The sequence below is a fragment of the Coregonus clupeaformis genome, chromosome 9, assembly GCF_020615455.1.
Source record: "Coregonus clupeaformis isolate EN_2021a chromosome 9, ASM2061545v1, whole genome shotgun sequence".
In the NCBI taxonomy this organism is placed as follows: domain Eukaryota; kingdom Metazoa; phylum Chordata; class Actinopteri; order Salmoniformes; family Salmonidae; genus Coregonus; species Coregonus clupeaformis.
In genome coordinates this window covers 8,643,844-8,669,114 of record NC_059200.1, presented here as the reverse complement: position 1 = coordinate 8,669,114, position 25,271 = coordinate 8,643,844, and the positions used below count along the sequence as shown (strand labels likewise).

The 25,271-nt window shown below is 42.9% G+C and overlaps 2 protein-coding genes across 7 annotated transcripts in view; both read left to right on the top strand.

Annotated features, from left to right (window-relative positions):
• On the top strand, positions 1-5,486 carry LOC121574179 (transmembrane protease serine 13-like). The gene is given in 11 exon segments (XM_041886824.1): positions 1-20; positions 161-256; positions 749-792; positions 967-1,126; positions 1,413-1,444; positions 1,447-1,582; positions 1,699-1,793; positions 1,974-2,115; positions 2,303-2,375; positions 2,377-2,460; positions 5,478-5,486. Coding segments are annotated over 11 exon segments (891 nt in total).
• Positions 5,487-18,510: 13,024 nt separating this feature from the next.
• LOC121573675 (Down syndrome cell adhesion molecule-like protein 1 homolog) overlaps positions 18,511-25,271 on the top strand; it is a 114,219-nt gene continuing 107,458 nt past the window's right edge. For all 6 annotated transcript variants that reach the window (XM_041885834.1, XM_041885832.1, XM_041885833.1 and 3 more), the window contains exon 1: positions 18,511-18,689. In XM_041885834.1, coding sequence (XP_041741768.1) covers positions 18,647-18,689 — 43 coding nt within the window. In that variant the 5' untranslated portion in view covers positions 18,511-18,646. The remainder of the gene's footprint in view (positions 18,690-25,271) is intronic.

Here is a 25,271-nt window from a genome sequence, read left to right as displayed (position 1 = left end):
ATGTACACAGTTTACAGAAGGTATAAAAGGTGCAGCGAAATGCTTGTGTGCTAGTTCCCTCAATATTGCAGTACAATAATCAATAATCAATGGTTTAGTGGTGTGAGGTAGTGATGTGGGCGACGTGTATATGAACTTCTCTCTGCATCTATTTATTTAGGAGTCATAGCACTAGCAGTGTGAAAGATGGATCCTCTACCACTCTCACTGTGACAGGGCAGACCTGCAACACCATCCAGGGAAAGGTGTCAGTAAAGTAAGTACTCCTGTACACACTCAACAGCCCTTTGCATATGTCACACACTGAGTAATAATTTACATGCCAATTTGTGTACATAGCTGCGGGAAGTAGGGATGCTGCAGCACCCCCTGAATAATCAGAATATATATATAGAAAAATATATATATGTGTTTGTGAAATGTATACATTTTTCACAAAAGTAGTGCACTGGGCCTTTACCAGTCCTGTATTAGCGGACCGATATAGCTGTCTGTAGCCGGGCCCCAACAAAATGTCTTCCCCCCCCAAATGGCGAAAAAAACACAGCACCCCCAAATATCTTCCTGTGGCTATGGTTGTGTATAATACATCAAACAAAGTCAAAACACTTCACATATTTGTTATGATAAGAGACAACATGTACCAGAGCCAAAAATGCCACCATTAGATGGAGTGAGGAAGGCAAATAAAACATGTGACCTCATTGGTGATCTGATTTAAATGTGCTTTTCTGTCTGTGTTCAGTAGCTCATCCTGCCCCAACAAGGACACTGTCTCCCTGCAGTGTATCAGTGAGTAACTGTCTTTACATTCTCTCAGTTCATGCACAAAGGCAACCAGTGGTGTTTCAAGGCTGCATAGAGTTTGATCTAGCTCTCCTGATGAACAGAGGACCAAATACAAATCCCCATACTGTATTAGCACTATGGACCGACTATGGACGGACTTACTCCCTCTCTCTGTAGACTGTGGCCGGCAGCAGTCATCCAGAATCATAGGGGGCTCTGCAGCGAATCTGGGCAATTGGCCTTGGCAAGTCAGCCTCCACTTTCAGGGCTTTCACACCTGCGGAGGCACCCTGGTGGCGCCTGACTTTGTGGTGACAGCAGCCCACTGCTTCCCCAGGTCAGTACGGCAGACAACACAGCAGACAATGGACAAGGAACTGTGCTGAGACAATGTAAAGCAGAACAGTAATGACATTATCAAACAGAACATATAGAACAGCCCTGAAACGTAACAATGCTTAGACAAAATAACTGGGATATGACAGTGCAAAGATAGAACAGAGCTGGAACTGAACAAAGCTAACTGAAGTGAGCTAGCTAAAACTGAACAGTGCTTAGGATGAACATGGCTAAAACAGTTATCAGTGAAGAGTGAAATTACCTAACAACTCTTTTCTCTCTAGGAAGGACTCATCGTACCTGGTGCCCAATAACTGGGCATGGTTTCTCAGACGATGCTGCCTCTCCCTGAGATGGTGGAGAAGATCATTGTCCATGAGAGCTATGATGACAACACCAACAACTATGACATCGCCCTGCTTAAACTCACACATTATGTAGACTACTCCAGTGAGTTCACCTTTAACCTAACAATATTACATGATTATTGATGCACATTACACCATACTGGATCCCTATTATCTCTGATCATCATAATTAACGTGTGTGTGTGTGTGTTGTTTCAGACAGCATCCAGCCTGTGTGTCTGCCTGCCTATGACAAGACCGTCTCCCCTGGGACAGAATGCTGGACCTCTGGATTTGGGACAACAGAGGAGGGGGCAGGTGAGAGTCACAGGGACTAGCACAGAGGGGCAACTTTTTATGTTCTGTTTGGCATTGGGGTGAACATGAAGAGGAAATAGAAAAACAGCATGATAGGAGATGTGATGTGATTAAGGACTAGAAAACAATCTGGTGTGATATTCTGTATGGTAATATCTGGTTTGTTTGCTTTGTGTTCAGACCGTGGATCCACAAGTCTTATGGAGGTGACTGTGGACATTATTGACTCCAGTGTATGTAACAGAAACACAGTCTACAACGGCCAGGTCTCTCAGAACATGTTGTGTGCTGGAGATATGAAGGGAGGCAAGGACTCCTGCCAGGTGAGTGGAGGAGGACACTTGGACCCATCAGAGAACCAGACAGTAGCTACTTCCACACAGCTTCTTACATGAAGTCCACAAATCTTACCGTGTCGCTTTATTCCCTCCTTCCCTTTTCTTCTCTCCCTCTTCCTCTCCGTCTCCATTTCCGTCTCCCACTCCCCCTACCACTCCTTTCCTCCACTTGGGGGACAGTGGAGGTCCTCTGGTGTGTAAGGACTCAGACCAGCGCTGGTACCTGACGGGGGTGACCAGCTGGGGGGGTAGGCTGTGGCAGGAGGAACAGGCCGGGGGTCTATAGTCATGTCAGCCGCCTGCTGCCCTGGGTCTACAGTAAGATGCAGGTAGGGAAAGGAGCTCCCAGGATCACTGGGAAAGACACATGCTCAGACAACCAAGCAAGCATCCCAGAAGAAAAGTGCTCAAAATAGCCCACGTTAACATATATAGCTTAAGAAACAAGGTTCATGAAATCAATAATTTGCTAGTAACAGATGACATTCATATTCTCTGAAACTCACTTAGATAATACCTTTGATGATAAAGTGGTAGCAATACAAGATTTTATAATTTACAGAAAATATAGAAATGCCAATGGTGGAGGTGTTGCTGTTTATATTCAGAACCACATTCCTGTGAAGATTAGAGAGGATCTCATGTTAAATACTGTTGAAGTAATATGGCTACAGGTTCATCTGCCTCACCTAAAGCCCATTCTGGTGGGAAGCTGCTATAGACCACCAAGTGCTAACAGTCAGTATCTGGATAACATGTGTGAAATGCTTGATAATGTATGTGATATCAATGGAGAGGTATACTTTCTGGGTGAATTAAATATTTACTGGCTTTCATCAGGCTGCCCACTCAAGAGAAAGCTTCAAACTGGTTCAGGTTATCAGTCAACCTACCAGGGTAGTTACAAACAGTACAGGAATGAAATCATCAACATGTATTGATCATATCTTTACTAATGCTGCAGAGATTTGTTTGAAAGCAGTATCCAAATCCAGTGGATGTAGTGATCACAATATAGTAGCCATATCTAGGAAAAGCAAAGTTCCAAAGTCTGGGCCTAATATTGTGTATAAGAGGTCATACAATACGTTTTGTAGTGATTCCTATGTTGTTGATGTAAAGAATATATGTTGGTCCGTGGTGTGTAATGAGGAGCAAACAGACACTGCACTTGACACATTTATGAAATTGCTTATTCCAGTTACTAATAAGCATGCGCCCATTAAGAAAATGACTGTAAAAATTGTTACATCCCCGTGGATTGATGAGGAATTTAAAAATGGTATGGTTGAGAGGGATGAGGCAAAAGGAATGGCAAATAAGTCTGGCTGCACAACCGATTGGCAAACGTATTGCAAATTGAGATATCATGTGTTTAAACTGAATAAAAAGAAGAAGAAACGACACTATAAAACAAAGATAAATGACATAAAGAATGATAGTAAAAAGCTTTGGAGCACCTTAACATTGACATTTTGGGAAAAAAGGCAAACTCAGCTCCATCATTCATTGAATTAGATGGCTCATTCATCACAAAACCAACTGATATTGCCAACTACTTTAATGATTTTTTCATTGGCAAGATTAGCAAACTTAGGCATGACATGCCAGCAACAATTGCTGACACTACACATCCAAGTATATCTGACCAAATTATGAAAGATAAACGTTGTAATTTTGAATTCCGTAAAGTGAGTGTGGAAGAGGTGAAAATATTATTGTTGTCTATCAACAATGACAAGTCACCTGGGTCTAACAACTTGGATGGAAAATTACTTGAGGATAATAGCGGACGATATTGCCACTCCTATTTGCCATATTTTCAATTTAAGCCTACTAGAATGTGTGTGCCCCCAGGCTTGGAGGGAAGCAAAAGTCCTTCCGCTACCTAAGAATAGTAAAGCCCCCTTTACTGGCTCAAATAGCCGACCAATTAGCCTGTTACCAACCCTTAGTAAACTATTGGAAAAAACTGTGTTTGACCAGATACAATGCTATTTTACAGTAAACAAATTCACAACAAACTTTCAGCAAGCTTTTAGAGAAGGACATTCAACAAGCACAGCACTTACACAAATGACTGATGATTGGCTGAGAGAAATTGATGACAAAAAGATTGTGGGGGCTGTTTTGTTAGACTTCAGTGTGGCTTTTGACATTATCGATCATAGTCTGCTGCTGGAAAAACGTATGTGTTATGGCTTTACTCCACCTGCTATATTGTGGATACAGAGTTACCTGTCTAACAGAACACAGAGGGTGTTCTTTAATGGAAGCCTCGCCAACATAATCCAGGTAGAATTCCCCAGGGCAGCTGTCTAGGCCCATTAATTTTTTCAATCTTTACTAATGATATGCCACTGGCTTTGAGTAAAGCCAGAGTGTCTATGTATGCGGATGACTCAACACTATACATGTCAGCTACTACAGCGACTGAAATGACTGCAACACATAACAAAGAGTTGCAGTTAGTTTCAGAGTGGGTGGCAAGGAATAAGTTAGTCCTAAATATTTCTAAAACTAAAAGCATTGTATTTGGAACAAATCATTCACTAAACTCCAAACCTCAATTTAATCTTGTAATAAATAATGTGGAGATTGAGCAAGTTGAGGTGACTAAACTGCTTGGAGTTACCCTGGATTGTAAACTGTCATGGTCAAAACATATTGATACAACAGTATCTAAGATGGGGAGAAGTCTGTCCATAATAAAGTGTGTCTCTACCTTCTTAACAGCACTTCCACAAAGAGGGACTTAGGAAAATTGTAATTGGCTCAAAACAGGGCAGCATGGCTGGCCCTTGGATGTACACAGAGAGCAAACATTAATAATATGCATGTCAATCTCTCCTGGCTCAAAGTGGAGGAGAGATTGACTTCATCACTGCTTGTGTTTGTGAGAGGTGTTGACATGTGGGGTATGCATGTGTGTCTGAGCTGTGTGCCAGTCGTTCTAACATACCCCAGAGGTCTCTTCACAGTCCCCAAGTCCAGAACAGACTATGGGAGGCGCACAGTACTACATAGAGCCATGACTACATGGAACTCTATTCCACATCAGGTAACTGATGCAAGCAATAGAATCAGATTTAAAAAAACAGATAAAAATACACCTTATGGAACAGCGGGGACTGTGAAGCAACACAAACATAGGCACAGACACATGCATTCACACACATGATAACATACGCTCTATACACACACGTACACATGGATTTTGTGTTTTAGATATGTGGTAGTGGAGTATGGGCTTGAGGGCACACACTTAGTGTGCTGTGAAATATGTTATGAATGTATTGTAATGTTTTTTTAAATGTATAACTGCCTTAATTTTGCTGGACCCCAGGAAGAGTAGCACTGGGGTCGAATTCAATCAATACAGTGAGGGAAAAAAGTATTTGATCCCCTGCTGATTTTGTACGTTTGCCCACTGACAAAGACATGATCAGTCTATCATTTTAATGGTAGGTTTATTTGAACAGTGAGAGACAGAATAACAACAACAAAAAAATCCAGAAAAATGCATGTCAAAAATGTTATAAATTGATTTGCATTTTAATGAGGGAAATAAGTATTTGACCCCTCTGCAAAACATGACTTAGTACTTGGTGGCAAAACCTTTGTTGGCAATCACAGAGGTCAGACGTTTCTTGTAGTTAGCCACCAGGTTTGCATACATCTCAGGAGGGATTTTGTCCCACTCCTCTTTGCAGATCTTCTCCAAGTCATTAAGGTTTCGAGCCTGACGTTTGGCAACTCGAACCTTCAGCTCCCTCCACAGATTTTCTATGGGATTAAGGTCTGGAGACTGGCTAGGCCACTCCAGGACCTTAATGTGCTTCTTCAGGAGCCACTCCTTTGTTGCCTTGGCCGTGTGTTTTGGGTCATTGTCATGCTGGAATACCCATCTATGACCCATTTTCAATGCCCTGGCTGAGGGAAGGAGGTTCTCACCCAAGATTTGACGGTACATGGCCCTGTCCATCGTCCCTTTGATGCGGGGAAGTTGTCCTGTCCCCTTAGCAGAAAAACACCCCCAAAGCATAATGTTTCCACCTCCATGTTTGACGGTAGGGATGGTGCTGTTGGGGTCATAGGCAGCATTCCTCCTCCTCCAAACACGGCGAGTTGAGATGATGCCAAAGAGCTCGATTTTGGTCTCAGCTGACCACAACACTTTCATCCAGTTCTCCTCTGAATCATTCAGATGTTCATTGGCAAACTTCAGACGGGCCTGTATATGTGCTTTCTTGAGCAGGGGGACCTTGCGGGCGCTGCAGGATTTCAGTCCTTCACGGTGTAGTGTGTTACCAATTGTTTTCTTGGTGACTATGGTCCCAGCTGCCTTGAGATCATTGACAAGATCCTCCCGTGTAGTTCTGGGCTGATTCCTCACCGTACTCATGATCATTGCAACTCCACGAGGTAAGACCTTGCATGGAGCCCCAGGCCGAAGGAGATTCACAGTTCTTTTGTGTCTCTTGTGTCTTCCATTTGCGAATAATCGCACCAACTTTTGTCACCTTCTCACCAAGCTGCTTGGCGATGGTCTTGTAGCCCATTCCAGCCTTGTGTAGGTCTACAATCTTGTCCCTGACATCCTTGGAGAGCTCTTTGGTTTTGGCCATGGTGGAGAGTTTGGAATCTGATTGATTGATTGCTTCTGTGGACAGGTGTCTTTTATACAGGTAACAAGCTGACATTAGGAGCACTCCCTTTAAGAGTGTGCTCCTAATCTCAGCTCGTTACCTGTATAAAAGACTCCTGGGAGCCAGAAATCTTTCTGATTGAGAGGGGGTCAAATACTTATTTCCCTCACTTAAATGCAAATCAATTTATAACATTTTTGACATGCGTTTTTCCGGATTTTTTCTGAAAATTTCTTTGTCAGTGGGCAAACGTACAAAATCAGCAGGGGATCAAATACTTTTTTCCCTCACTGTAATTCAATTAATTTTCATCTGTACTGCTTCAGAGGGCACTTATATTAATTTTGATATTTTACATACAGTATAATTTAGTTCAACTTAGAACTGTGAGACCTAATTATAGCTGGCTGTCAGAATAAGGGTTGAGTAGGATGGTGTTGTTAGTAATTATGACTCCTGAACAAGTTCCTTCCATTCTCCATCTCACAGCAAGCAAGACCGTGATGTGACCACAGCTGCTGTCATCCAAAGATGCTCAGCATGTCTTTTGGACCTGACAATGAGACTGAGACTGGTGTGAACCCTACAACACTGGCAGGGAATGGTAGACTTGCAAGAAATGTTTTTACATGTGATATCTGCTGTCATTGCACAATCTTAGTGTGTGTTTGATCATTGTTTCCCTGAAACAGTGTTGAGCATAATGTACATTTGTGCAATATTTTATGAGGAATGTCTTTTACTCCCACTGCAACCTCTTATAAAGCTATAAACCTGTCTCAGGATATACTCCAGGTTCACATGAACCTTACTGATAGTGAACTACACTTGCTGTTTCCTATGACTGAGAGTTGTGAAATTGATAATGAAGAAATTGATCAGGAAGATATTTCTAATAATTTTAACGTAACACTAATTACATTATGGCAATGATGATTCCTTGATTGTCCCGTGTAGCTCAGTTGGTAGAGCATGGCGTTTGCAACGCCAGGGTTGTGGGTTCGTTTCCCACGGGGGACCAGTATGAAAAGAAAATGTATGCACTCATTAACTGTAAGTCGCTCTGGATAAGAGCGTCTGCTAAAATGACTAAAATTAAAATTAAAAATTAAAAAAACGTATGTACACTTTTTGGTGTGATGTGTGTGAATTATCGCTTCTGCTTTTCCATGTTGTCATGACTGTCCACGAGAATCCAAATAGGTCAGATCAGGTTTGCAATGAAAAACTTCAATCAGACCCCCTCTTACCCGTAGAGGGGAGTTAACAGCTCACACCCTGTTGTAAATCAACAAAGAAGGCCAGGATCTCCCTCTCAAGATTCACCCAAGGAATGTCTTTGTTTCAACAGACTTTTTCCCGCTGAAACTCTAACATGTTCAAAAGCGAATACTGGAACAATATTTCTAACATAGAACGTGGGGAATGGTCGGAGGCGATTTATAGAACACTAATGTCATTTGGTTTGTTATTTTGTGATGTCATTAAAAATGTTATAAAGGAAATACTGTAACTTGGAAAGTATACCCACTACATGTATGAAGTGTCCATCCTATGCGTTGTGCATATAATATGAAAAATGATGAAAGTGTTTTTGTTAAGAGAGGGATGTGATTTGAGAAGTTATATGAGATAATTGTTTTTCATAACTTGGCACAGTTAGTAGTCACCGCCCAAAGTGAGGTCAGAAAGCGTGTCAGCCTGACGGAACCGCCCCTTTTTGAGCAGAGTGTATAAAAGATGGGTAAAGAAATTAACATATCAGACCAGAAAAACGTGAAGCGGCCCCTACACGTTTCAAATGGTTTGAACTTTGAATCTCAACACGAGATGGCGAGAATAAACTCACCTCCCGGACAATCTAGCTGTCCTAAGTAAGGTATCTTCGCAATTGAATTTAAGTAAGCCCATCCTATTACTCTGCTCAAGCCATCCTGTTACGCTACACCCATCACCCCACTGGGAATTATCGATGCAGCTGGCTAGCCTATCTTCAAACAAGCATCTTCAAGAGCGAATGGAAGGAAAATCAACTCTGTAATTCTGTTCAGGACTACACGACAAGTCATCGGAGACCGGACAACTACGAAGAAGAGAACAACAGTAGAAGACTTGTTGGAACCTTTTTGGACAATCAGAGCCTTACAAGCGTGCCGCGAGAAGGCCCAACTCCCTTTCTAGGGCGGTCCTGTCCACAGAGAGAAATACATGGCGAACCAGGCATTTCACGTAAATACATTCATGATTTCTTACTCAAAGAGGGCGGCGGTTTGTGTGCAAAGTATATGGTTACTATAGAGAAGAGTAGTTTCCAAATGTGGCAATGTTAAGTGTCTCTCTCCCTCTTCCTCTCTTCTTTAACAAGCATCAATGTTGTTGTCATTCCACTAGGGAACTGTTTTCATCGTATTAAGTTTCCTGTCAATAACCGGTACAGTGGGTGTGTGTGTGTGTGTGTGTTTATCCTATGTTCCCATTTAATTAGCTAGTAAATAAATAATTAAACCAATTTGTGTAGTACTGAATCATAAGTAAGACTCTGGTTTTTGCAGATGCAAGGAAGTTACGACTGTCAGAATGACAGAGGTTATGATGAATAAGTTGACTGTTTATAGATGTGATAGGTAAAGACCTTTTAGAGTTTAATTCGGGAGATGGTAACTCTAAAAGAACCACTCTCGTGGTGCCCCAGATCCTAAATTTAATCGGGTAACAATTAAGCATAGTTAGTTGATTAGATAAATAACAGTCTTCAAATTAATGTTAAACTCACGTCACAACAATGTATTTTTTTACTTTTAACGTCAATTATCTAAAAACGCATCAACTCAGATTGCATTTTTTTGCATTTGTTGTAGCTTAGACCCTATTTTACATCATCTACTTTTCGAATGCACTGTAAATTGACATCAACGTTGGGTGGACCGGCGGCCATCTTTGTGGTAGTAATTGGAAGTAGAAATGTCTATTCAATTCAGCTAAATTGTAGTGGTCTGACACCCACCCTGTATTCAAGAGTATGCTGTGTCTCAACCGATTGCAGGCACAACACAAACACCTCAGATTATGTAAAATAGGGTCTAAAATACATTATATTTTTTTTATGTGGAGTTTACACATTTTTGGATAATTGACATTAAAGGATGATTTATTTATTTAAATTTATAATTTATAGTTTGACAACCCTGTTTGTAAGCTTTTGAATGATATCAAACTCAACCGTTTATCTTTTCCAGTGATGAAGACATGGATGTCTCATGGTAGGGTGGGGTTTGCAAAATCGGTCAACTTTGAGCACCTCTTTCTTCTAAATGTTTTGGCATTCAGGTCCAAAAATTAACTTTCTGACCACTTCTACCATGGGCAAATATGTATGGAAAGTTTCATTAAAATCAAAGCGGTGCAGTCAAAAAGTGATTGAAATCAAATGGAACAACCCAGGTGCAAATGGAACAACCCAGGTGCAACAGAGATTTCAACCAGAGGGTGGCAGCAATAACGCATTAATTCAAATGAATTGTCTCAAAGAAGCTCTCGTCTCAGGATAGCCAACCAACTAGAACCCCAGCAAGGTGGTAGATGCGAGTCCCAAGAGGCAATTTATGCGTATTCCAAATTGTTATAAAACATTTAAAAGTCACACAGAGTATCTTTCAATTAGTTGAGTAAAATTGCAATCACAACAAACAAACTTGAATTCAAAACATTTAACAGTCCCCCCCTTTCACAACAAGCATAGAGACTCGACCTGACTGATACAGGTAAGATGCAGTGGAATTTAAAACATTTCTACAATTTCTTTAAAAAGCAACCAATTTTGGCGACAGGTCAACCACTGACTATCCCCACTAGGAGCCATGCAAGGTACGAGACTAGGGAGTTGCTGAAATGCATATCGATGAATATATTCCATTTGAATTAATTGGGAAGAAGGCTGTTCGCCTATTCTGTTGAAACATTTGGCCTAGTAACGGCGTGTCTAATTTCAGGTTAAATCTAGAGGGATTTATAAATAAGGTCACCGTTTCATAATCAGACAGCATCGGCATTAGGCTAAATACAATGCAAACTTGCAAACCTCAACCATGTAGCAGATTTTGTTCAGGAAGACATGAATCAGAAGGCCTAACCTGGGTAAGTGAATTATTGGGGAAAATAGCTTATTTTGTTTACCTTCCATAGTGATACATTTATGATGTTGCTGCTGTGTAGGCTAATCTCGTCCATCAGACACCTCCACCCAGGGGCATCATGCACCCAAAAAAATCTGAGGGGGCACAAAGTACGTGAGGATGGCTGGGGGGTGGAAGTTGGAGAATTAAAAATGTTCTCAAACACCTGAAAAACATATCTAAGCATACCTCTTTAGATGTCTGTATCCTCCTGACTGGTGGTTATTTTTTTAAAGAAACAAAATATGCTTCTCTGTTAAAATCTGGGTAAACGATTTAAAGAAATGTGAGTCCTACTCAGTACATTTAGTAATTGCCTGCTTTTCTAAAGTCTACCAACCTTGCCAGCAGGCATGCCAGCTAAGATAATTAGACAATCTAGCTACTGTAACTTGATTGATAGCCTGAAATGGCTTCTTGGTAGCTAGTTATGAGGTTGGGAACCTATCTGGGCTAGCTAAAGCCAACTTGGTAGGTGGCTAGTAGTGTCACAGAGAAACAACAATTGCATTTTATTTTAAATACAAAAAACATTACAGTACAGTACAAATCTGAGGGGGCATGGCCCCTGTGCCCCCTGTGGGAATGACACCTCTGCCTGCGCCCATGCGCAATTAGACCGGGAACAAGGTTACTGTATGAAGGTGTGGCAGCTTTTGAAGCAGAGGAAGAGGGCTGGTTTGATGAGGTGGGATAAAGTTGAATGATTGATCTCCCTGCCAGAGGATAGTGGAGTGCAGCTTCGGTTCTGGTGTTATTGTCAGGTATAGGATGAGGTGGGGATGATATGGAAAAGATGCAGGTGTGGCACAAGCAGGCCACAGCGATGATGCCCACTAACAATGCAGATAGACTTATGGGACAGGCTGACAAAGCACATTCATCAATGAATGAGACTCCTCTGGGCTTGGCTAATTATTCCTGAGTAAATAAGTCATCATGGAGGACCCAGGAGCTGACAAGAACACTCGCTCTCTCTCGCTATCTCTGTGAGAAATATACTCTGAAAGGCACAGTCATTCACACACACAGTGGTGGAACAAGTACCCTATTGTCATAATTGATTAAAAGTAAAGATACCGTTACCGGCCTCAGACTGAATCTGAAGGTGGCCTCTGTAGTGAGAAAGAGAAACGGACACAAAAGTTATCGACTTGACAGTTCTGGCACTCTATTTTCTAATATGCTTATTCTTATTCAATTATCTCATTTCCAATATTTAGTTATTCATTAATTTCAATGGATTGATAAGTAATGACAACAAAACATTCATTCACATACAAGTGCACTTTACCTATAGCAGATTTCCTCATTCACACAATAGAAACACTTATAGATAAAGATAAACAACTGACGTGTCTGAATATTGCTATACATGTAGAAAATGGATTAAAAATTACATTCAGCTTCAAAACAGTAGTGCAACCATAAAATGGTATTCCTCTCTTGCACACGCACTGCCTGCACTGAAGTCCATGCATGGTGCCATTTTACCAGCTTGTGAGCACAATTTTACACAAAACCAATAACATGTCAAACAAACTCAGAAACCTCAAATAAATGGATTATTTATTAAATGACTTCCAGGAAATCATGTACATTTACTCAGAAAACCCCAAAGTCTCTATGTGACTTGTAAAATAGTTTTTACCAGAGCTAGCATAAAGTTAACATACCCTCTCAATCACGTTCTTCACTCACTCAGTTTGACACAAAAATAACACAAAACTTTTCACAAACGTTATAATCCCTCGACTGGTTTGTTACTTAGCCGGTTGTGACCTTCTTTCGATATTAGAAAGTTTAAACATGCTGTTACATCGCTGTAGTGATAAAGAGAAACGGACACAAAAGCCATCACCTTGACAGTTCTGGCACTTCTTTTATTTTGAGGAATGTTGTGCGCGCTTGGCCAGAGCTTGTTGCTATCCCCATTAACACAGCGCAACAGCCCCATCTATTGGACTGATGGACTAACTACTGCTAAAGTATGTAGAAAAAAAGTACTACTTAAGTACATTTTTTGTGACTTCGTTTTTCAACCCATTACAATACCTTAATAGAAAATGACTAAAGTAAAAGTGAAAGTCCCCCAGTAAAATACTAGAGTAAAAGTCTAAAAGTATTTGGTTTTATATATACTTAAGTATAAAAAGTAAATGTAATTGCCAAAGTATACATACGTTTTAAAAGTATAAGTACAAATCATTTCTGATACCTTATATTAAGCAAACCAGACGGCAAACAATTAATAAATACAGATAGCTAGAGGCACACTCCAACACTCAGACATAATTTACAAATGAAGCATTTGTGTTTAGTGAGTCCACCAGATCAGAGGCAGTAAGGATGACAAGGGATGTTCTCTTGATAAGTGGGTGAATTGGACCATTTTCCTGTCCTGCTAAGTGTTCAAAAAGTACTTTTGGGTGTCAGGGAAAATGTATGGAGTAAAAAGTACATGATTTTCTTTAGAAATGTAGTGAAGTAAAAGTTGTAGTACAGATACCCCAAAAGTCAAGTACAGAAACCCCAAAAAACTACTTAAGTAGTACTTTAAAGTATTTTTACTTAAGTACTTTACACCACTGCACACACACATTTTATAACACTCCAGTCACTCCGGTCACACACACACTCTCAAACAGGCACGCACTCACACACACACAGACACACAGACACACACACACACACACCTACAGCTGTAGGCACCTTATTGAAGAGTTCACTGCACCTCCTCTGCCCCTGTATTCTTTTCAACATAGAACATAACATTAGGTTTTTCCGTCCAACCCCTAGTCAGACTCAGGCTCGGAAGTGGTGGATGCATACCATCCACCACTTCCGAGTATATTACTCGCAAATGTTCGGTCCCTGGACAACAAAGTAGACGAGCTCAGGGCGAGGATCTCCTTCCAGAGAGACATCAGGGACTGTAACATACTCTGCTTTACGGAATCATGGCTCTCTCCAGATATATTGTCCCTGTCCATTCAGCTAGCGGGGTTCTCTACAAGGCCCTACCCCACCCTCCCTTCAGCAAATCAGATTACGCCTCCATTCTGCTACTCCCCACCTATAGGTAGACACTTAAACAGGAAGTTCCCGTGGTAAGGACTGTTCAACGTTGGTCTGACCAATCGGAATGTATGCTTCAAGATTGTTTTGATCATGCGGACTGGGAAATGTTCCGGGTCGCCACTGAGAATAGTATCAACATATACACTGACTCGGAACGGGGTTCATCACGAAGTGCATAGAGGATGTTGTTCCCACTGTGACGATTATAATTTATCCAAACCAAAAACCGTGGAAAGATGGCAGCATTCGCGCAAAGCTGAAAGCACGAACCACGGCATTTAACCATGGCAAGGTGACAGGGAATATGTACAAACAGACTAGCTACGACCTCAGTAAGGCAATCAACAGCTCAGACACGAGACGTTTGTGGCAGGGACTCCAGACTATCACGGATTATAAAGGGAAACCCAGCCACATCGCGGACACCAATGCCTAGCTCCGGACGAGCTAAACACCTTTGCCCGCTTCAAGGAAAACAACATTAAGCTGCCAACGCATGCCCCCGACACTCACAAGGACTGTGTACTCTCGTTCTCCGTGGTCAAGGTGAGTGGGTCATTTAAGCGTGTTAACCCCCGCAAGGCTGCCGGCCCAGACGACATCCCAAGCTGCATCCGCAGAGCATGTGCAGACCAGCTGGCTGGAGCGTTTACGGACATATTCAATCTCTCCATATCCCAGTCTGTTGTCCCCACTTGCTTCAAGATGTCCACCATTGTTCCTGTGCCCAAGAACAACAACGATGAGACAACCTACATGCAGTAGGTGAAAGCCCTGGTGGAGTGGTGCCAGGAAAGGAACCTCTCCCTCAATGTCAACTAAACTAAGTAGCTTATCGTGGACTACAGGAGACAGCAGAGAGAGCACGCCCTCATCCACATTGACAGGCCGCAGTGGAGAGGGTCAAAAGCTTCAAGATCATCAAGGACCTCAGCCACCCGAGCCATGGCCTGTTTACCCCGCTACCATCTAGAAGGCAGAGACAGTACAGGTGCATCAAAACTTGGACCGAAAGACTGAGAAACAGCTTCTATCTCCAGGCCATCAGACCGTTAAACAACCACTAGCCGGCCTCCGCCCAGTACCCTGCCCTGAACCTTAGTCACTGTTCTAGCCGTCTACCACCCGGTACTCTACCCTGCACCTTAGAGACTGCTGTCCTATGTACATAGAGTCATTGAACGCTGGTCACTTTAATAATGTTTACATACTGTTTTACATACTGTGGTCCTCTGTAGCTCAATTGGTAGAGCATGGCGCTTGTAACGCCAGGGTAGTGGGTTCGATCCCCGGGACCACCCATACCAAAAAATTTATGCACGCATGACTGTAAGTCACTTTGGATAAAAGCGTCTGCTAAATGGCATATTATTATTACCCACTTTATACGTATATACTGTATTCTAGTCATGGCTTATCCTATATAGCTACTGCTGTACACACCTTTTCTATTCATATACTGTCGATAATGTCTTTACACACCATTATGTGTACAGTGCATTCGGAAAGCGTTGACCCCTTGACTTTTTCCACATTTTGTTATGTTACAGCCTTATTCTAAAATTGATTAAATTGTTTTTTTCCCTCATCAATCTACACACCATAATCCATAATGACAAAGCAAAAAACATTTTTTTTTGAAATGTTGCTAATTTATCAAATTTAAAAACTGAAATATTACATTAACATAAGTATTCAGACCCTTTACTCAGTACTTTGTTGAAGCACCTTTGGCAGCGATTACAGCCTCAAGTCTTCTTGGGTATGAAGCTACAAGCTTGGCACACTTGTATTTGGGGAGTTTCTCCCATTCTTCTCTGCAGATCCTCTCAAGCTCTGTCAGGTTGGATGGGGAGCGTTGCTGCACAGCTATTTTCAGATCTCTCCAGAGATGTTCGATCAGGTTCAAGTCCGGGCTCTGGCTGGGCCACTGAAGGACATTAAGAGACTTTTCCCGAAGCCACTCCTGCGTTGTCTTGCATGTGTGCTTAAGGTCGTTGTCCTGTTGGAAGGTGAACCTTCGCCCCAGTCTGAGGTCCTGAGCGCTCTGGAGCAGGTTTTCATCAAGGATCTCTCTGTACTTTGCTCCGTTCATCTTTCCCTCGACCCTGGCTAGTCTCACAGTCCCTGCCGCTGAAAAACATCCCCACAGCATGATGCTGCCACCACCATGCTTCACCGTAGGGATGGTGACAGGTTTCCTCCAGATGTGACGCTTGGCATTCAGGCCAAAGAGTTCAATCTTGGTTTCATCAGACCAGAGAATCTTGTTTCTCATGGTCGGAGAGTCTTTAGGTGCCTTTTGGCAAACTCCAAGCGGGTTGTCGTGTGCCTTTTACTGAGGAGTGGTTTCCGTCTGAACACTCTCACATAAAGGCCTGATTGGTGGAGTGCTGCAGAGATGGTTGTCCTTCTGGAAGGTTCTCCCATCTCCACAGAGGAACTCTGGAGCTCTGTCAGAGGGACCATCAGGTTATTGGTCACCTCCCTGACCAAGGCCCTTCTCCCCCGATTGCTCAGTTTGGCCGGGCGGGCAGCTCTAGGAAGCGTCTTGGTGGTTCCAAACTTCTTCAGTTTAAGAATGATGGAGGCCACTGTGTTCTTGGGGACCTTCAATGCTGCAGAAATGTTTTGGTACCCTTCCCCAGATCTGTGCCTCGACAAAATCCTGTCTCGGAGCTTTACGGACAATTCCTTCGACTTCATGGCTTGGTTTTTGCTCTGACATGCTCTGTCAACTGTGGGTCTTTATATAGACAGGTGTGTGCCTTTCCAAATCATGTCCAATCAATTGAATTTACCACAGGTGGACTTCAATCAAGTTGTAGAAACATCTCAAGGATGATCAATGTAGTACTTTAAAGTATTTTTGTTGAGGAAATTGTTTTATTTAATCAATTTTAGAATAAGGCTGTAATGTAACAAAATGTGGAAAAAGTCATAGACATGTCATAGACTGACCAGGTAAATCCATGTTAAAGCTATGATCCCTTATTGATGTCACCGGTTAAATCTACTTTAATCATGTAGATGAAGGGGGGGGGGGGAGACAGGTTAAACAAGGATTTTTAAGCATTGAGACAATTGAGACATGGATTGTCTATGTTTGCCATTCAGAGGATGAATGGGCAAGACAAAAGATTTAAGTGCCTTTGAACGGGGTATGGTAGTAGGTGCCAGGCGCACCAGTTTGAGTGTGTCAAGAACTCCAACGCTGCTGGGTTTTTCAGTCTCAACCGTTTCCTGTATGTATCAAGAATGGTCCACCACCCAAAGGACATCCAGCCAACTTGACACAACTGCGGGAAGCATTGGAGTCAACATGGGCCAGCATCCCTGTTGAACGGCTTCGACACCTTGTAGAGTCCATCCCCCGACTAATTGAGTCTGTTCAGAGGGCAAAAGGGTGTGGAATATTAGGAAGGTGTTTTTTAATTGTTTTATTATTGTTAGGCAGTACTGCACTGTTGGATCTAGAAACACAAGCATTTCATTGCACCTGTGATACCATTTGCAAATCTGTTTACACACCAATAAACTCTGGGTCATAGTGTGCCACTGAGCCTCTTTAGACTGGAATGTCCTTCATTGGTCTTCTGTCAAATGAGCATATTGGTCCTGTGATGGCAAGAGTGCAGTGTAATCAATAATTTGGATGCATGCAAGCAAGTCCATATCAGCACGTGTGGGGGTGGGGTGATATGGTGAAAGACAAAAAAAAAGTGTAGGCTATTGGTCTGTATGTAAACGTTCAGTTGGCTCACCCAAACAGAGGATGGCAAGTCCTGATCCAAGAGGGATCTCTCAAGTCTCTCCATCTCTCTCTCGCTCTTTCTCTCTCTCTCTGTCTCTGTGTGTGTGTGTGTGTGTGTGTGTGTGTGTGTGTGTGTGTGTGTGTGTGTGTGTGTGTGTGTGTGTGTGTGTGTGTGTGTGTGTGTGCGTGCGTGCGTGCATGTGCGCGAGCATGAATTTGTGCGTGTGCTCCGTTGCCCGGGAGAGGAAAGAGGAGAGATAAGTGCTTTCATTTTAAGTCACTATGGGACTCAGGAGTCCTATATCCAACCATCACTCTGCGACTGAGTGAATCCATAAATAAACAGACAAGTAATATTGTTGATTATAGTGATTTGTTTTCAAAGTATCCAATGGTATCTGGAGTAGATAAATCCAAAGCGGAGAGAAAAGGGCTGTTCAGTCCTTGTGGTGCACAGGTGGGCACGCTCACCTGTGTGTCAGAGACAGTAGCCATTCACCTGTCGGCGTCAATCGGGTGCACACACCCTCCTTTCCACCGATAAATGACCGAATGTCCACTCCTCAACTCAACTCGACCCTCGGCGGTTCCATTTGGCGTGTGACGCATCGTTCGACGGTGTCTCATTAGAATACGAAGGGAGGCTTTGCATGCATGTAGCCCCATCGAAGGGAGGGGACGTGGGCGGGTCTCAGGCGCTTCTCATTTCCCGGCGATGGTTATCTAGGCAGCAGGGCTGGAGAGACCGCCGGGGAGCATAGTCGCCAGTCCAGCACGGAGACTCGCCTGGCCAAAGACTGCGCCGCACACTTGCCAGGATTGCCAAACATTCCTGAAAAATATACCTGCTATTTATGGCATGTGGCTTGTAACTTTACTCCTGCTGTACTCTCTCCAGGAAGGTAAGAAACATGGTTTTTATGTATTACCTTTATAAATTAAATCCAGTGAGTGTCTCACTTATTCTATCCTGATCAAATGTACTGTATTAATTACCAATAATTGTAAAGAAACATGGAGATGTAGCAGGAGAACAACTGCATTGATGTAGCCTATCATTGGAAGCCATGAAATTAGGAGAGACTGGATTTTTAAATGAAGTGTAAATTACTTTGTTTGTCTACAAAATGCATAGGCCTATTGTAAAGATACATGTAGAGGTGTTTTAGGTGTGAAGTAGATTTTTTGTCGATGTGTGGCCGTGTGCACTGGTCCGTGATGCCGCAGATGGTGCTGATAGCACGGTTTGTTTTCGCATTATACCAACGAGAGTTATGAATATGTAAAATGGCTGGATAGGGAGAACGAGGTGGGAGAGGGAGATGAAAACAGGTCTTGAAATGCCTGAATTGTTGACTTTTTTTAGTGGTCAAAACTTGAATGGGCACATGCAGTTCAAAGTATTTGTTGAAATCGATTCTTATCATTTCATTTCAGTGTTAATAAATAATTTTGCTGTGGTTGTTTGGCCTATTGGTGTCGGTTTGTGGGTCTGTCTGTGAATGTGTTTTAAGCGCTTGGCTGTGGACACAGGAGCACTGTTCTGGAGCGGTGCTGTGGTGATTTTTGGGAGGTGATCTTGAGGAGATTTTTGGCAAGAGTCCCTGTCTGTCAATTAGTAGTTGCCATGTTGAAAAATGAAGTAACAAATGAAAGGCTTCTTATTAGACATAAATAATTACACCCAAATTAATTACCCCATAATGAAAATGCAATTACTATTTTCAGAATTTCCTCGTTTATTTTGTAGACTTTATGAGTTTAATTTTCGTTAAATTATTTATCTTTATAAAGTGCTTTCTGTTTTTGACGCGGAAAAATCCTCACATTTCAAAGGCTGATTCAATATGGCTGCAAATCCTCGACCGAATTACCAAACTGATCTCTCTTGCTATTACAGTGCATTATAATAATCCTGCAAATCTGCGTTGAAAATAACACAGAAACTCAACAGCATCTCGGCATGTAGTCCTTTGTTTAGCCTGGCTGTTTGGAGTTATGTATATGCATATTTATGAGTTATGATTTCATAAATGGCATGGGCCTGGAGGATGGGCAGATATGTTTTTTTTCTTATGTCTCGATATGTAGGCCTATCGGACATGTCTGTCAATACTGGAAGGGCAAACCCAAGATACAAACTCACATTGGCGCCTACTTTTATTTAGGCTGTTTGGTGTTAATAATTGTTTAATTACATATAAGCCTATCATTTTGGAGAACTAGGTCATGTGCAGATGAACGTTGAAATTTCGTAATTTCATAAATTGGTGTAAGTACATGTGGACCATTCAAGCATTTTAATGTCTCCCTGAATGAATAGCAATTAAAAAATGATGAAAAGTCAAGTTAAGTAAAGGCACAACGTTCTCATACCAGCATCCAAATGTCTTTTAAAATCTATTTAATTCGATCTTTATTTATTTGATCAAAGAAGACCCCAGATGCGTGGGTGGATGTGGACAAGCCCAGGAGTGTTTCCCTCTAATAGTCCACCTGAACCCTGGCTGCTCTCTCTCTCTCTCTCTCTCTCTCTCTCTCTCTCTCTCTCTCTCTCTCTCTCTCTCTCTCTCTCTCTCTCTCTCTCTCTCTCTCTCTCTCGCTGTGTGTGAAAGGGGAAAGGGGGCACCCCTCCCTCTCTGCATTGCATTGGGACTGTTTGCTACAAAGTTTATGTGTATGATTTAACTGTGACAATTTATGGGAAGGCAATTGTTATTGTTAAATGGTTCACTTTAGAATGTTGTATTTAAACATCACATTTTTGTTTACAACGCAAACCCACCCAATTCAATGGGCTAGCGAATAACTTACAACGAGACATGGGTTACATAATTGGTCAATTAGCCTACATCAATTAAATAAACAAATCAAAGAGATTATTTTAGTCCAAATGACAGTGTAATTAATTAGTATACATTTTCTTTGTCTTTAGGTGTGGAACAATCATTAAATCTTTAGGCTTAAAACCAATGAAGCTAAATTAAATAGGATATTTTACGACCATTATAGCGCTATATTTCATTATTGAAGATGAGCAATAGACAATTTTGTCAATATGGAATTTATTTATTTGACCACCCTTTTGCTATTTTTGACCAACTACAAATTATGATAATCCAACACAGACACACACATTTCAATTATTTATTGCCTAGAATGATTACCAATTAATTATGTATTGATTTCAGAAATGCTAGAATTGTTGTAGAGCAGTTTGTATTTTCAGTGTAATTTCTAAGGATGTATTGGTCTATTGAAATAAATGAAATAATTATAAAATGAAAATAAAATAAATATAATAAAATGGTCCCGTCGATGGCATTTCGAAATTGAGCTTAATGAATCAAAATATATGTGGTTATTTACATTTACATTTACGTCATTTAGCAGACGCTCTAAGGCATTCCCTCCCCCGTCATAAGCTCCTAGGCTACTGTCACCCTCTCCCCCTCCCTACCCATCCCTCCCTCTCCTGTCCTCCCTCGTAGAAAATAGAAATATGCAAAATTGTTATTTTAGCCCAAAATCCCAGCTGCTTCTCCCCTCAGCTGCGCAATTAGCGCTGCGATCTGCCGCATCACCCAATGACAGAGTAGCAAAGCGGGTAACCAAGGGTGCCAATAGAAAATTGCCTTATTTTTCGAATAAAATATGCTCATAAATCACATTTTATATATTGAATAATGCTGAATGAATAATTGCACTGCCTTTATTGTAAACTTAGCCTAAGCCTATGGCCCAGGCTGTAGCTTAGGCCTAGGCCTACTCACTTAATTTTCTTGTCAAATTGCATTCGTAGATTTATAAACACAAACATTTTCGTGTTGATTATCTGTTGTAGGCTATAGATTAATTCTAACAAGTTTAGTTGGCTCCTTGAATAGCCTAAGTCTGTGCTGTGTGTCCTAGGTTCATTAATGAGTCAATAGGATTAACCTATTCATAATATGGTGTATACAGTTTACACTATTGCTTTTGTTATTGTTTTCGTTTTGAGGCCAAAGAATCCTTCAAACTTCTCTCCTTTAAAATCATCTCGCAAACTTTTTCAATGGAGTGCATGGAAAAAATCGATTTCTATGGCCTTGGCCGGGGTTGCCCTTGCCTCTAGTGAGGAACTCAAAAAGGTACGTTTTACCCCTGTGGAATGGTGATTAAGCCTACCTAGCTTTGTAATAATATTGTGAGATGTAAACGTTACTGCAGCTGGTGTAAGTGGCGCGTTGCAGTGATGAGGCTGGCAGGGCGAGCGCAGAGGATCTCAGAGCGAGCGGAGCAGAGTCATAGAGCGTTCAGCGGTAGGATCTTACACCTCTATCATGGCACATCTGCTTTCCTATTCATATCAGTCCCCCTGCATCATTTCGCTCCTCTCTCAACCCATTGTCACAATGTAGCGTACCCGAATGGGATAAATTATGTCGAATAAAAATGCATTAGATGATTAGAATGGATAAAGAATGTATAGGCTATGTTTGAAAAAGAGGGATATGAAATATGTCAACAACATGCGTTCTGACGGATGACAGGTGAGGAATCCAAGTTGAAAAGCAAATTTTCTTGCCTTTTATCACCTCAGACCTTACTGTTTTTGGGGAAGTGTTTATGCCAGAACTTGGCTAGCAGGTGGTTGTGGAAGGTATGCTCTCTCTCTCTCTCTCTCTCTCTCTCTCTCTCTCTCTCTCTCTCTCTCTCTCTCTCTCTCTCTCTCTCTCTCTCTCTCTCTCACTCACACACACTCCTCCTTCTCTCCCTCATCACTAGGCAGAATTAAAGTCTGGGGGAGGGGCAGTTTTATGCAGACTGCTGGGACTTGTGATCTACAGATTTGATATTCACATTAAGAGAGAAACTGGCTGCTTTGATGTAAGGGGGAGCAGGTCCCAGGGGACTGCTGAAGTAGCACACTTTTTCACTGACACAGCAAGGGGGGTGATGGGGGTATAAGGTGTACAGAAAGCAGGGGGGCAAAACCCCTGCCTTGATGAGCTGTAAACCCCAACAACCCCCCAGCCCAGCCCTCACATCTTCCCACCTCACACCAACCACCTACTTATGCTAGACCCCTAAGGATTATTCAAAAGCTTACACCTACCTCCATCTCCCTGTCTCTCCTTTTAATTTGTATGTACTTCCACTCCCCCTACTTGCTCTCACACACATGCACACACACACGCACACGCACACGCACACACACACACACACACACACACACACACACACACACACACACACACACACACACACACACACACACACACACACACACACACACACACACACACAGACAGACAGACAGACAGCGAAATATTCTAATCGTTATGTTCTAAATGCATACATGTTGGCACACAACTTCAAAAGTCATCCGATAAGACGCAACAAGATATGAGCTATCTAGCGTTCGGAAGGTAATCGATGGAGAGATAGAAGGAATAGAGGAGAAGGAGAAGACCACAGGGAGATGGAGGGAAGGAGAGGAGGAAATAGAGTTTCTGTCTGAAAATGATCCTACATCTGTCTCCATGGGAAGAGGTGCTCCATGATGTGTGACAGAGAGAGAGAAGAGGATGGGGGTTGAGAGAGAGGGAGCACTGATGTGTATGCACATGAGCAGAGGGTTAAAGAGAGAATGAGGGAGAGAGAGAAAAGGGGGGAAGATGGAGAAGAGGATAAAGCATTATGCATTTGGTTTGGTTCAGGGACTGCGGGTTTGATGGTGTGTATATGAAAGGGAATGGGGGGGTGTGGGCATTTGTTTACCAGCTCATCAGTGTGTGGTTCGTGTTTAACACATGATACGATTGTGTGTGTGTGTGTGTGTGTGTGTGTGTGCATGCGCACGCACACCGGAGAGGCGTAGACCAGCTGCATTATGCATAATGAAGTCTTGCATAGGCAATGGCTTCTGCCTCTCCGACATACATATTCATGGCTTGTTCTCAAGCAGGCTGCATAAAATAGTGGCTCAGTGTGTTCTGCGCACACTCACTCTTGCAGCCAGCCAGCTAGCCAGGGCTCAGCTCTACCAACACCATTAACAGGCTCCAATGCACTGCAATGAAAACACCTCAATGAAAGAGGGGACATGGATGCGTTTCATTATATTTTCTATTGTTTTTCCTCGTTGTATTTTATTAGGACTAAACTCCCAGTTCTACTGGTGTCCCCAGATACTAGGTCAACACTGAACTCAGATGCTTTGGACTGAATTTGACTGAAAGGGGGTTTGTTGATGTGTTTGTCACAGTTCCCTCAGCCAGAACCCAAAAGCAGACCAGGACAAGGAGAGTTGAACGAAGGTGAGGGTTTATTAGATACGACAAAAGGTGCAGAATAATCCAGGGACAGAGCGGGCGGCGTGGTTGAGTAGTTGGGGGTGCAGTACTGGGTCCAGTGATGGCTCGGCAGCCGCCGACCATCAGGCAGAGGTGGGGTGAAGGTTCCGGACGTGTGACTGTTCATGGCTAACGATCCGGCAGGAACTGGATGTTTGGCCAGAGCCTAAAAAGGGTGATGATGAGGGCCAGGTGTGCAGATTGCTGACGGGATGCAGGTGCGGAAAACAAGAGAGCTCCCCGGAGCGTTCCCGAACCCTCGGGAAACTGGAGACTACGAACAGGAAACCCTAGTCACCAGACAGGACCCGACTCAGACTGCCGGGATCGTTACAGTACCCCCCCTCCGACGAACGCCACCGGGCGGACCTCCCGGAGCGCCAGGATGGAGGCGGTAGAAATCCCTGATGAGGTCAGCATCAAGGACCTGTCGCCGCGGAATCCAACTCCTCTCTTCAGGACCATACCCCTCCCAGTCCACGAGATACTGGAAACCCCGGCCCCGCCGTCTGGAATCCATGATGCGACGCACCGTGTAGGCAGGACCACCTCCGATCATCCGAGGAGGAGGAGGAGGAGGCGGAGGAGGCAACAGAGGACTGAGGAAGACAGGCTTGAGGCAGGAGACATGAAAGGTGGGATGGACTCTGAGCGTCCTCGGTAGTTTGAGTCGAACTGCCACCGGATTGATCACCTTCTCCACCACAAACGGACCAATGAACTTCGGTAACAACTTCCTAGACTCAGTCCGTAACGGAAGATCCCGTGTGGCCAACCAAACCCTATCTCCGATGGTATAGGTGGGAGCGGGGATCCGGCGACGATTCGCCTGGAGCTGATACCGATCCGAACCTCTAAGGAGTGCCTTTCTGGCCCGATGCCAGGTCCCGGTGGCAACGACGAATATGAGCCTGAACAGAAGGCACTGATAGCTCCTTCTCCTGAGAAGGGAACAGGGGAGGTTGGTAGCCATACAGGCACTGGAAGGGGAGACATCCCAGTGGCAGATGTAGGGAGAGTATTGTGGGCATACTCAACCCAAGGCAACTGAGCGGCCCAGGAGGTGGGGTTGGAAGAGACCAGACAGCGTAGCGTGGATTCCATCTTCTGGTTGGCTCTCTCCGCCTGACCATTGGATTGGGGGTG